The following is a 13,704-nucleotide window of genomic DNA, read 5'->3' on the forward strand; positions in this document are numbered from 1 at the left end:
GCATGGCCTACAACAGCAAACCAGACCGTCAGCGACAAGATTGGTTATTTTTATATAGTTTTTTCAATGCCTGAAACTGCTGGTAGGGGGTAGGTGTCAGGTGAAGCGATTAACAGGGTTTCCAGGGTAAATATTTAAAGTGGAGATACATATGCCTGTTAAGGCAGGATACGATATTTGTTTAAAAAAAATCACCACTGTACACGTATAAGACAGGACTGTACAAAATCAGCAAAAAGGCACAGCTTTCTCCACAGGGACACAAACCAAAAGTTACTCTCAGTAGCTTTGAAGAAAAATAAGTGTACCAATTAATTCGAAATAATATGATATTATTTCTGATTGCTTGGAATTATAGTCTCATTTCATTGGAGATCTTAATACTGATTAGCTATGCTTTGACACATAGATATGCTTTGAACTGTGTCTCAATTCCTGCAGCCAAATACGTGTGGCCTTCTTCTGCTGCAGGCCTAAAATATTACTGCATATAGAGTTTACCTTAATGCTCTGTTTAGTGTATTTGCCTTCTTAAGGAAAAAAAAAAAACATAGTCAATGTTGTGTGAACACTTAGACACCTAATGGCCTTATTTTTCCTTTCTTTTCTTTTTTCCAGATAAAAAAAAACAAAAAACAAAATACAGTCACTGTGTAGAATAGCTTACTGCACTTTTTTTATTAGTGAAAAACATTTTGGGGAAAAAAAAGAAAATACAAATTTTCAATGCATATAACATATGACAAATACAATGTCAAATATTTCCCCTTTTATGGTCATTTCTGTATTTATAACTGTATTCAAATTGGGGCTAAGTTAAGTCTTACCATTCGGATACTTTTCCAATTAAAGTTGTAATGAATCAGAAGAACAAAGTTATATTTCAGTCAAAAATTTAATGATGATGATTTAACAGAAGCTTAACTTACTGACATACTTGGTACATTGCAATACTTAAAAGGTTCTGTAATTATGGGCAATTCAGTGGATGGCTGATATACAGAATAAGATAAGAAATGTGATCAATACAAGGAACACAATATTCAGATCATAAATGCAATACATGTGCAAGCAAATGAGCTTTAGTTTGTTGTCCCTTCAGGAATTAATGTTGTGTGTGTGGAAGTTTCAGATGAATACAACAACAAAAACCAACATAAAGCTGTGCTACACTATATATTTCTTCCCTTGTATGTTATGTGTTTGTAGTGTAACATACAACACATCTAATTGTAGTTTAATTGTAATTTACTTGATAATGTGTATACATGTACAGTATACTATGCAGTGTTTTCTGCATTATAGTACAGTGATGTACTATTTATCACAGTGTCTTTATTTATTGTCCAGTGCTTGATATTCTGTGAATGGTGGGCCAATCATCAGCTGTCCCACCGTCAGAAACAAAACAAGCTGCAAGAGAAGAGGAAAGAAAGCGTAGAAGGATTCTGGTTAGTAAACAAATCAACATTTCATTTCTATTCACTGTAAATGTATCTGGTTTTAAGATTAAATTTGACAATATACTTTATTACTGTATTAAATAGTAAAAATACCTCAACCAGAAACACCACTGGGGAGCCCCAGATGATCAAACTCAGCACAAACTGTATGGCCGTCTCCACCTTCACCTTGCAGCCCTGAAAGAGAGACACATACAAAAAGACAGACAGAAAATAACAGACAATAAGATAACCTGGAGCTTTTAATGTAAATGAGTGAAGAAGTTATCTGCAGTCAAAAATCTACCTTTGAATAAAGCTGCCACGGCTTGTCCAATGTGCCATTGCAGGAGGGGAAGCAAGAGTTGCAGCAGCTGCGAGGAACCGACAGTCCTCCTGAGCTGTTAAACCAGGAGGTGTTCAGCCAGTCCCTGAAGTCATGGACACCACAACAGTGCAACTAAGAGGAAGACAAAATATTCTGTTATTATCAGTTAGAAACACTAGGAATGATTTGGACTACATATCCTCGTATAGACAAATACATTTCCATATTGCAATCAAGAGAAGATAGCAGATTGTTTGGTTTTAGAGCAGCATCTAGTGGCCATGAGAGGAAGTACAACCCAAGCTACAGGAGTTGCTGCTTTTTGTCATGTCCCTGATACTTGCAGGTGTTATTGGCTATAATGGTACTCAGTCTAGATATATGCTGCGACTTTTCATGATTTCGTTGTGATGTAGACATCTATACACATTTTGCTCACCAGATACAAACGTGCTAACAATATGTGGATTGTACGGTGGCCCACAAGGGCAAAGGCACTGCAAAGGCCCAGACAATTTCCCTTACAGAGACAGGCCTTGATCACTTCTGTTGATATGATGCGTTTGTGTATGCTAGGTTTGTGTCTTTTTGACTTTGCATAGTTTGCTGTTAAAGTATTTGCCTTTGCGGTGCCTTTGCCCTCGTCAGCCACTGTAGGATTGTCTTTATGTATGCCATACATACCTCTTTTTGTGCAGCATCCACAGCTTGAGTGTTGGGGTCTTGGCTGCTGCCTGTGTAATTCTGAAACACCTTACTGAGAGGGGCTAACTCTGAGTCCAGCTAAAGAAAAAGGAAGTACACACAAAGATAATCAATATGCATGATTTAAACAATGATCTGCAGTGTCTTTAAAGCCCAACTGTGCAGGTTGCATTCATTTTTTTGCAACTTCTATACCTTTGTAGAGTGAAAATAAGCCAGCGCTGCCGCCGTGCATTCCAAGCAGAATATCACAACCAGCAGATAAACAAACTGGACAAGAAGAGAAACTTTGTTACGCACAATCCAAACACTAATGCATGCAGAAATATTAACACACACACACACACACACACACACACACAACCCTACCAGTCCCTGGATAAAGGTAGAATCCCTGATGCTCCGGCCGGAGCCGAGGCAGCCGCTGACCACCAGGACTGCAGCGCTGGAAATAGCAAGGATAGCTGGCAGGGTGATTAAGTTGTGAGAAAAAAATAAGCTGTCATGTCTGTAGTTCAACAGCAGGTATATTCCACTCAGGCCCACCACCAGCCCAGCAACCTGGTAAACAAACAATAAATAAAAAAGATGGATTTTTTCTTGATTTAAACAATCACATGCCAATCAACTGGGCAAAAGTTCCCTCTTGTTCACACGTCAAGACAAATAAACATCCCGATTTTCATGAAAAGGTTTTTGGTTACAAAGTCCATCACATTGGTGGGTGTACTGACTTAAAATAGCTCTTTGGTCACTTGTTAATAAAGATAATCAATACTAATCGCCTGTATGTATTTACAGCAGTCAGGGAAAAAGATACAACTAAAAGGATGTTCCATTAAATAAGCTTTGTCCCAATCCACGGGCTGCAGCCTTCGAAGGAGGCGGTCCACGGAGGATGCTCCGTTCGTAGCCTGCGTAGGCGGTCTGGTCCACCCTTGCGTCACTAAACGCCGCTCCTGTAGCCTAGCAACAGGTATCTAGCGGGCTAAATAGCGAGCATAACTAATGTTGAGGGAGTTAACCTATTATTTTAAAGGTAATATGTTTCAAGGGCCCTTTCGTTTTCTTAAAAACGTGTAACACTGGCTATTCCATTGAGTTGAAACCAAAAACGTTCACATTTTAAAGTGTATTCCTCTGCCGCGCAATGCATCCCGGGTTACGGTGGGCCCAATGGATCCTTCACGGCATTTGTCGGCGCATCTGAAGGAGCCTTCGAATTGGGACAGCCTTCGACGGCGCATCAGTGACGCAATCGGCCTTCAAATACGTCCTTCGAAGGCGGCAGCCCCTGGATTGGGATGCAGCTCATAGCTTACATTTTCCACATAATGTTTAAAGCTGTCTTTTTTTGCGCCCGCCGTGGACAAAGCTGTACCTCTTAAATCTGTACATGCTTAAGTGGTGGTTTTTAACCAAACTTGAATTTTTTTGCCCCAGAAAATGTAAACAAAGGCAGCATGCACTTCGGCTGACACCTACCCCCCCACCAGCGGTTCAGGCATTAAAAATAACGATCTAGAAATAATCAATCGTGTCTGTGATGGTCTAGTTTGCTGTTGTAGGTCATATAGAGTAATCAGAGTTAATATCAGGCTGTTTCATAAACAGAGAAAAACTCCTCACAGGAGCTTTAAATAGTATTTAGTATCATTAAATGGCATGTATGGTAACTTTTAATTAAACCAATAACTAAATGATCTTTGTTGGCAAGACTTGGCAAACAATACATGCTGTTTAAGATAAACCTATTTGACATCTTACATACCCACAGGAGATTACTGACGAGCTGAAGGGTTGTCTTCAAATTCTTTCTTCTCCGATCACGCATTTTGAGACTCAAAGAGCTGCGAGGGACGCAACCAGATGCGCTATAAAGACGGAACGATCATAAGTGAACTACCAATCCAGCATGTAAAGGAAATATAACATCTGTTTCATGAAAATAAGAGAAGCTGTGGACTCTTCTTCCGCCTTGGCCTAAGAGTAACTTCCCCAAATGACGCGGCAACATCTCTGTGGATGACAAAGATAAACAAGTTCATGTTTTTGCTGAGGCCTTTAGGCCGGTTGAGACACTATGATTCAGCACTGCGGTCTTTCTGTATGGGTTAAATAACTAAAGAGCAATAGTAGGGTCTGCACAAGACCTGAGATCTTGTGTATAATGTGCAGCGACTTTTTCTATTATTCAAAATAACTTTAAAGTTGTTGAACTTTCAGATTAGAACAAAAAACAGGGATGTATGTTTTCATGCAGTCTGGGAATGTGGCGTTGGTTCATGTAAGTGGTGGAAGAAATAGGCCCATACCTTACATACATACACATATTTGCTAGCTGTTTGTAATATTTTAGAGATAAAAGGATACAAAATATGCATTTATATATAAATCTGAATCAGTATTTGTTGCTTGGTGAGGTTACTGTATGTTCTGTGTTCAGTGGTCTGTGTCAGAGTTCCTCTTTAGCAGCTGCAGTTAGAGTCTCTGCGGCCTGACTGAGGGAGGTTTTTGTACGACGACAAATCCCTGTGTGAACACCGGACCGCTATGTGCACCCAGACAGTAGTAAACTGCTGCATCTTCAGACTGAACTCCAGTGATGGTCAAAGCAGCGTTCACGCCGTCTCCCCTGCCAGAGAATCGAGCTGGAACTCCACCACTGGATGGTTTGTGTATACCGTTGTAAATAAGCAGCTTCGGAGCCTGTCCAGATTTCTGCTGAAACCAGTGTACTTGACTAGCTCCATCTGACCAAACATAAACTTTTGGGTTGGTTTTACAGGTGAGAGTGACAGTGGATCCTGGAGTAAAGGTCACTTCTGGAGGCTGAGTCACAGTCACCTTGCCGCTGCATCCTGCAGGCAGAAACAAATAATGTTTCAGTAAGAATAACAGAGAGAAGGCTGCACGTCATGATGTAAAATGAGTGAACAAACCTGTGAAACAGCAGCAGGCCAGCGTCCAGACGAGGATGGTGATGGGAGTCATGCTGTGTTGTCTGACAGATCTGAGTCGTGCAGTGTTGAACTCACAGGACTATAAACCGTCAGGATCAGCTGACGATGCAAAGCCTGCGCTGTATGGAAATCATTTCTCTGCTGTAACACAGACGGCAACGTGGAACAGAAAGTCAGAGGATTACTGCCTGGATTTACTCCATTTATGATATTATTGAACAGAGGGAAATAATAACTAATAACTAATATTTTTTAGTGCGGTTGAGGATTTAAGGAAAAGTTTGTCTGCGCTGTTTGTTTATGTCTGTCTACTTGTCTTTAGTCTCTAGGTTTGCTGTCGATAAACAATATGTCAGTATAGCTTCAACTTGATTATAATTTTAAAGCATTATGTCAAAAAAAGTCTAAATCTATTTATTTGAAACTGGATAAATAACTTTGTTAAAAGGAAACTGTCTTTGTTTCTTGGTCAGGTGTAGAACAAAACAAAACTCATAAAAATAATCTTTATTTATACAATAATTTGAATCCACATAATTAGAAAAACTTCGTTATTTCAATAAGGTGAATATTTACTATGTTATAACTAAAAGGAGGGAACCTTTCAGTGGATAGATGCTTGTTCAGAGTGCAGGAGGTTTTTGTACGGCCGCTTAATGCGTTTGTATCACTGTGGTGGACTTTTGGTGGAGGAACCAAACTCGTCAGTGACTGTGAGTACCAGAGATTTTTATTCCGTACAACTTATAGCATTTACAAAATATAGAATGAGACTCTGATCGAATCCGGTGTTTGAATCTTTTTAATCATTTTTGTCCATTTATCGAGAATGGCTGATCTCACAATCTGAGAAAAAGCTTCACAGGCATCAATATTAACGTTTTGTGTTGTTAAATATTTAGAACAAAGACAATAACCTCTTTATGTTGTAATTTTCTTAGATGTAATGTATGTATGATAATAAATTATTATCTGCTTGGACATTTTAAAAGTAAAAAGTAAAATGTTCTAACTGAATCTAAACGTCGCTACTCTAATATTGTTTTTATTTATACACGTCACTCATCAACATTAAAACATGTTTTAGATTTAAAATCTGATTCGTGTCGAACACAGTTGTGATGTTATCGGGACATGCAGCTCATCTTGGTGTTCACGCTTCATTCATTTTACATGCAGTAAAAAGGAAGTGAAAGAGACGGCGGATTAAGCTTTCAACCGTTAATCACATGATTCTTTCAGCTCTGCAGTTAGAACTGAAAATATTCTTCCCAGGGAGAAGATCGTATTATTTTTATGTTATCTTCATGAAGCAAAGACATCATCAATAATCTTTATATATTAGTTTAGATTTACACTTGAATCATCTGATGGTCGGACTCTGACTGATTCATGACTGCAACAGAATGACTAAAGTATATATATAAGTATGTACATTTCTCTTCTCCCCCCTCTCTCTCTCCTGCAGCGGGCGTTCTGCAGCCCTCCCTGACCGTCCTCCCCCCCTCCTCAAAGGAGCTGCAGCAGGGCAGAGCCACGCTGGTGTGTCTGGCCAGCGGGGGCTTCCCCTCAGCCTGGAGGCTGGGCTGGAAGGTGGGAGGCAGCAGCAGCTCCTCAGGGGCGTCACACAGCCTGGAGGTCGTGGGGAGGGACGGCCACTACAGCTGGAGCAGCACCCTGAGCCTCTCTGCAGACCAGTGGAGGAGGGCGGGCTCAGTGAGCTGTGAGGCCAGTCTGACTGGACAGAGCCCTGTCACTCAAACCCTGGCCCCTGAGCGCTGCTCAGAGTAGAGCTTCAGCAACACTTCCTGTCTGGAAGTGACTCTGCTTCTTTGATAGAGGTCTTGTTGAGCTACACATCTCCTCTGTTCAGATGTTTCTGCACGTTTCACAGCTTTCTACTCAGTGTTTTAGTGTGCATGTTGCTTTATCTTCTGCATATTCACCTCTGTGTTTATTACTGTTCAACTCAAACTGCATGTGAACATTAAACCAACATTAAATCAAACAGTGGATTATAATGCGTCTGTGTCTTTGTATTACTTCTATTGTATATTGTGAACAATACTTTGACATCAACATCTCAGAATCATACCTGATATTATAATAAACCTGATGGTGCAGGAGATGGTGAATTTGTAATTGTGACATTTTTTATTTCATAATAAAACAGTTTCAATTCATTTGGATTATTAAAATGAAGAGTAGAAAATGTGGTGTTTTAGTTTGGACTGTTTTTGTGCAGATATTAATAGAGACACTGCTCAATAGTTTGTGTTATTGGTGATATCAGACGGTTTGTGAATCAAATACACAGAAAAAGCCTGAAGATCAAATTGTATATGTAAAAGCATGTGTGAGTTTCTCTCAGTTGTGTTTAGATTGCCTGTGGTTCTGCTTGATGACTCTTGTGTTCACTGGACCATTTATCCTCTTCACATTATCTTCATCAACCCTCTGCACCTGCAGGAGGACGTTTACACTGCAGTCTAACTGAAGGAGGTTTTTGTACGGCTCTAAATCACTGTGTGAACACTCCACCACCATGGTAGCCAAGACAGTGATAATCTCCGAGATCTTCGGCCTGAACACCAGTGATGGTTAGAGTGTAGTCAGAACCAGATCTACTGCCACTGAATCGAGAAGGAGTTCCTGATTCGAGAGTTGATGCTTTGTATATAAGCAGTTTGGGAGCCTGTCCAGGTTTCTGAAGGTACCAACTGAGATCAGCACCAATATCTGAACTCCCTGTGGCGCTGATAGTCACAGTCCCGCCAAGACTTACAGACTTGGATTTGTCAGACTGAGTCAGAAATTTGTTTGCAAAAGACTCTGAAATGAGAAAAGAAGAGACGACATTGAGAAGAAATAGACTGTGAGACAAAAACACAGAGCAAAATGTACACAGACATGAAAAGAACAGACATATTGTGCATCAAATAAACAATACTCCTATTATCATAAGTCTCTCACCCTGAGTCAGAAAGCCCAACATGACAAGCAGAGCTGTTTGAAACATCATCCTGATTCAGTTTTCAGTGTGTTGCGTGAAAACAGCTCAGACCCTCTGTGACAGAAGAACTTTTAACTCTGGGGAGCCGTGATGCAGAAAAGTCATGCAAAACACATTCAAACACACACCTGTTCATGTGAAACAGCAGAAGAAGAGTTGTGGTGGAGAGGAGGGACAGTTCATCGTCTTTCCGCTCATTTGGTTACTCAGAGTACAACAACAACAAAAAGAGTAAATGATGGTCTTAGTCGTGGTTTGTCTTTTTATTGTATCTGCATTTAACTTTTGTCACGCATGACTCTGTTTTCATCAAAAGGTCTTTAGCACCCTCTGCTGGCAGACTGAATGAACTGCAGCTAGACTGTACCTGAATCTATCTCATCTCATTCTGAAACAGGTGTTGCATCTAGGATAATATGCCTACTTGACCTCAGTGTGTTAATCCCAAATATCAAATCCTTCTCACCACACTTGTTTGCAACTTATACTGACCTGTTTAGAAAATTGCATATTTTAATGTGCTGGAATTCTCTCTCTCTTTAAGATAGTTTAAAGATGTTCATAGGATTTCAGGGTTTGTCTACCAGTCATTTGGATATTAAGTCATTTTTATCTTATTCATCTTGGATGTTTTCCATTCACTATAGACCCTTTCAACATTTACCTCCTGCCAATAACTACTCGACTCGACTCGACTCAACTTACTCTCTCCTGCTGTGCTGGGTGGTTTTCGATGTCAGAATTCGAGTTAGATTTTTGACGTCAGCCTTTTGCGTCTCTCTATGGTTATCCTGTGACCTGTAATCCCATTGAGTGATCCAGACACAAGTCTCTTTAGGTCCACCTTTATTAATAAGGCGCTCTATCCATGGAGCTATCTGCTTGCCCTGCCTTAGTGGGTTCATTTGGAGTTTTAAAATCATTACAGTTGTGCATAATTGTATTGTTAGTATGTTGGAAATGTTGGAGTCGAACCAGGTTCTGAACGTACCCTCTGATACACCGGTCGGTTACCCTATCCATTGAGCTAACCCCCTCAGCAACGTGTCACCTGCAAGTACGTACTTGTTTGTGTATATCTACCTTTAATTCCATTGTGGTGATTTAAAGAAAGGCCCCAGCTTGGAAATCGAACTCATGACCTTTTACCTGCCAGGTGACGGTACTAACCCGGGCAACAACCAGCCGCACTGAAGTGCTTACCTGTTTGGGTTTATCTACCTTACCTACCTCACATTATGATTTAAAGAAGGCCAGGAACTACTTTCTGCAAGGCAACAGAGCTAACCACTACACCTACCTGACGCTTTGCAACATCTGCCTGTGTCAGTACATTTATTTTCAATTACAGTATGATCATTTAAAGAAAGGCCATCTGTCAAATGGCAGTACATTCCCTGTGTATGTGTATTTACTTCCAGTTACATTATGATAATATGTGGAAGTAAAAACCTTCTGAAAGTTCTCAGTAAGTGGTGCACTTAGCTAACTTCATAAAGTGCTTGTTTCACAGTGGGGAAACAGCCCATGTGCATACACACCGCCAGACGAATGTGTCAGAGTTCCTCTTCAGCAGCTGCAGTCACTTCATGTTCAGAGTCTCTGCAGCCTGACTGAGGGAGGTTTTTGTACGACGATAAATCACTGTGTTAACCCCGTACCACTATGAACACTCATACAGTAGTAAACTGCTGCGTCTTCAGTCTGAACTCCAGTGATGGTCAAAGAGAAGTCAGAGCTTGCTCCACTGCCACTAAACCGGGCTGGTGTTCCTGAAGGACGTCTGCTTCGATGATTTATGAGGAGCTTTAGACTCTGTTGAGGTTTTTGTTGATACCAGAATATACATAGATCAATACTAGCGCAGATGTAAACGGGCTCGCTTATTTTACAGGTGAGAGTGACAGTGGATCCTGGAGTAAAGGTCACTTCTGGAGGCTGAGTCACAGTCACCTTGCCGCTGCATCCTGCAGGCAGAGACAAATAATGTTTCAGTAAGAAAAACAGAGAGAAGGCTGCACGTCATGATGTAAAATGAGTGAACAAACCTGTGAAACAGCAGCAGGCCAGCGTCCAGACGAGGATGCTGATGGGAGTCATGCTGTGTTGTCTGACAGATCTGAGTCGTGCAGTGTTGAACTCACAGGACTATAAACCGTCAGGATCAGCTGACGATGCAAAGCCTGCGCTGTATGGAAATCATTTCTCTGTTGAACACAGACGGCAACGTGGAACAGAAAGTCAGAGGATTACTGCCTGGATTTACACACTTTATGAGCTTTTTTAAACAGAAGAAAATATCTATATTAGAAGTTAAGCTGAGGATTTAAGAATGAGACTTAGTTTACTGTGACTGGTATGATACAGATCTTTCTCTGCCTCCAACTTACTCAGGAGATTTACTCATTTCAGTTGTGTTCAATGTCAGTGTTTAAATGACTATTATTTAAAGCCATGATGTTAATTGAAGCATCAATGAACTGATCTAAAACTGAGGGAATAATGACTTTATTACAAGGAGGCTGTGAGTGTTTAGTGTTGCTTGTAGAAAAGTAGAGCAAAATGTCAAAAATAATCTTCATTTCTTTCATCATTTCCATCCATAGCTTTAATACAGATTTGTAGAGTCAATCAAACGTATTCTTTCTTCATTAGTAGAAAAAGCAGAGTTTCTTTCAGTGGATAGATGCTTGTTCAGAGTGCAGGAGGTTTTTGTACGGCCGCTTAATGCGTTTGTATCACTGTGGTGGACTTTTGGTGGAGGAACCAAACTCGTCGCTGACTGTGAGTACCAGAGATTTTTATTGTGTACAACTTATAGCAAATATAACTTTGATCACAAGTTAAATGACTCTGATCAAGTTCGGTGTTTCTACATTGATGGTAATTATTTGTTATTTATCAAGAAAGTCTGATGTCACTATAAGAGAAGAAATAAATCAATATTAATTCAGTGTTGTGTGTTAATACATTGTTAGGAAACATAAAAGGCCCTTTTTATCTTTTAATATATATATTTCCTTGTAGAAATCTTTGCTGATTATCTGCTCGTAAATGTCCAGAGTTACAAGCAGACATTTCTTTACCCAAATGTTGACATCACTACTTTATTTCTTTTCTTTGATTCATGTCAAACATTGAAACTGTTTTTAAATTTAAAGTCTGATTTCTGTTCAAAACAAATATGACTTTTGCCGCTCGTCTTTGTGTTAACGGGCCGTTTATTTTAAATGTAGTGAAAAGGAAGTGAAAGAGCTTTCACATGGACGAGTGATTTACTGTCACAGCTTTAAACTACATGTGAAGTCGTCGTCAACAGTCACGTTTAAATACATTTAAAGAAGTTTGAATCATCCGATGGTCGGATTCTGACTGATTCATGACTGCAACAGAATGACTAAAGTATATATAGTAGTATGTTAGTATGTACATTTCTCTTCTCCTCTCTCTCTCTCCTGCAGTGGGCGTTGTGCAGCCCTCCCTGACCGTCCTCCCCCCCTCCTCAAAGGAGCTGCAGCAGGGCAGAGCCACGCTGGTGTGTCTGGCCAGCGGGGGCTTCCCCTCAGCCTGGAGGCTGGGCTGGAAGGTGGGAGGCAGCAGCAGCTCCTCAGGGGCGGCACACAGCCTGGAGGTCGTGGGGAGGGACGGCCACTACAGCTGGAGCAGCACCCTGAGCCTCTCTGCAGACCAGTGGAGGAGGGCGGGCTCAGTGAGCTGTGAGGCCAGTCTGACTGGACAGAGCCCTGTCACTCAAACCCTGGCCCCTGAGCGCTGCTCAGAGTAGAGCTTCAGCAACACTTCCTGTCTGGAAGTGACTCTGCTTCTTTGATAGAGGTCTTGTTGAGCTACACATCTCCTCTGTTCAGATGTTTCTGCACGTTTCACAGCTTTCTACTCAGTGTTTTAGTGTGCATGTTGCTTTATCTTCTGCATATTCACTTCTGTGTTTATTACTGTTCAAATCAAACTGCATGTGAACATTAAACCAACATTAAATCAAACAGTGGATTATAATGCGTCTGTGTCTTTGTGTTACTTCTATTGTATATTGTGAACAATACTTTGACATCAACATCTCAGAATCATACCCTACACCTTTTCAAAATAAAGCCTTTTCAGAACTACGTTTGGATTATCAAAAATAACGGGTAGAAATTGGAAAATGTTGTTTGGACTGTTGTTGTATGAGATGCTTTTTGCAGCTATCGATGCAGACACTGTCCAAGTTTTTTTGTTCAGTAACCCGAATTTGAGTTTTTAGCCTTTTCATAAATCAAATACACAGAAAAAGCCTGAAGATCAAATCGTATATGTAAAAGCATGTGTGAGTTTCTCTCAGTTGCATTTAGATTGCCTGTGGTTCTGCTTGATGACTCTTGTGTTCACTGGACCATTTATCCTCTTCACATTATCTTCATCAACCCTCTGCACCTGCAGGAGGACGTGTTCACTGCAGTCTAACTGAGGGAGGTTTTTGTACGGCTCTAAATCACTGTGTGAACACTCCACCAGTATGTGCACCCAGACAGTAATAATCTCCGAGATCTTCAGCCTGAACACCAGTGATGGTTAGAGTGTAGTCAGAACCAGATCTACTGCCACTGAATCGAGAAGGAGTTCCTGATTCGAGAGTTGATGCGTAGTATATAAGCGGTTTGGGAGCCTGTCCAGGTTTCTGAAGGTACCAACTGAGATCAGCTCCAATATCTGAACTCCCTGTGGCACTGATAGTCACAGTCCCACCAAGACTTACAGACTTGGATTTGTCAGACTGAGTCAGAAATTTGTCTGCAAAAGACTCTGAAATGAGAAAAGAAAAGACCACATTGAGAAGAAATAGACTGTGAGACAAAAACACAGAGCAAAATGTACACAGACATGAAAAGAACAAAAAAAGTGCGCCAAACAGAAAACACTATAATGTCAGATACATTTCAAAGTCTCTCACCCTGACTCAGAAAACCCAACATGACAAGCAGTTGAGTTGTTTGAAACATCATCCTGATTCAGTTTTCAGTGTGTTGCGTGAAAACAGCTCAGACCCTCTGTGACAGAAGCACTTTTAACTCTGGGGAGCCGTGATGCAGAACAATCATGCAAAACACATACTGGAACACCTGCCCTTGTGAAACTGAACAGAAGAGGGGGAGTACGAGTTTCTGTTCTTCATTTCTGCCATTCAATCCTTGCAAAGTTTCCATGAGGCCTCTTTGTTCATTAACAAGTGTGTGCTGCCCTCTGCTGGGGAAAAAA

General features: G+C 40.8%; 1 protein-coding gene and 2 gene segments (V, D, J or C); 1 reads left to right on the plus strand and 2 right to left on the minus strand.

The window, feature by feature from the left end:
- The window catches only part of LOC138591786 (immunoglobulin lambda-1 light chain-like), a 38,936-nt gene extending 33,461 nt beyond the window's left edge, over nucleotides 1-5,475 (minus strand). The window contains 2 exon segments of the V gene segment in view: nucleotides 5,015-5,336; nucleotides 5,418-5,475. Coding sequence covers nucleotides 5,015-5,336; nucleotides 5,418-5,469 — 374 coding nt within the window.
- LOC138591785 (Ig kappa chain V-III region MOPC 63-like) overlaps nucleotides 1-12,384 on the plus strand; it is a 61,673-nt gene extending 49,289 nt beyond the window's left edge. The window contains 2 exon segments of the V gene segment in view: nucleotides 11,202-11,235; nucleotides 11,913-12,384. Coding sequence covers nucleotides 11,202-11,235; nucleotides 11,913-12,235 — 357 coding nt within the window.
- Nucleotides 733-4,399, minus strand: tspan37 (tetraspanin 37). The gene is made up of 7 exons (XM_069662479.1): nucleotides 4,247-4,399; nucleotides 2,845-3,036; nucleotides 2,671-2,745; nucleotides 2,455-2,553; nucleotides 1,750-1,902; nucleotides 1,557-1,640; nucleotides 733-1,413 (listed from the first exon to the last, which is right to left on the minus strand). Exons 1-7 carry the CDS (start codon nucleotides 4,307-4,309, stop codon nucleotides 1,336-1,338), a joined length of 744 nt encoding a protein of 247 aa, XP_069518580.1. The 5' UTR covers nucleotides 4,310-4,399; the 3' UTR covers nucleotides 733-1,335.
- Nucleotides 12,385-13,704: the final 1,320 nt, after the last annotated feature.

This window comes from Semicossyphus pulcher, unplaced genomic scaffold (genome assembly GCF_022749685.1).
Source record: "Semicossyphus pulcher isolate SPU_LCO1_2020_fin unplaced genomic scaffold, fSemPul1.0.p SCAF_14, whole genome shotgun sequence".
Taxonomy (NCBI): Eukaryota; Metazoa; Chordata; class Actinopteri; order Labriformes; family Labridae; genus Semicossyphus; species Semicossyphus pulcher.

What these genes read in the sequence shown, in the direction of transcription:
- tspan37 (XM_069662479.1), bottom strand. Translation starts at nt 4,309, where the DNA reads ATGCGTGATCGGAGAAGAAAGAATTTGAAGACAACCCTTCAGCTCGTC. An exon ending in CGTGGCAGCTTTATTCAAAG is followed by an intron (nt 1,641 to 1,749) that starts GTAGATTTTTGA and finishes TCTCTCTTTCAG; the next exon opens with GGCTGCAAGGTGAAGGTGGA. An exon ending in CAGTGGTGTTTCTGGTTGAG is followed by an intron (nt 1,414 to 1,556) that starts GTATTTTTACTA and finishes CTTCTCTTGCAG; the next exon opens with CTTGTTTTGTTTCTGACGGT.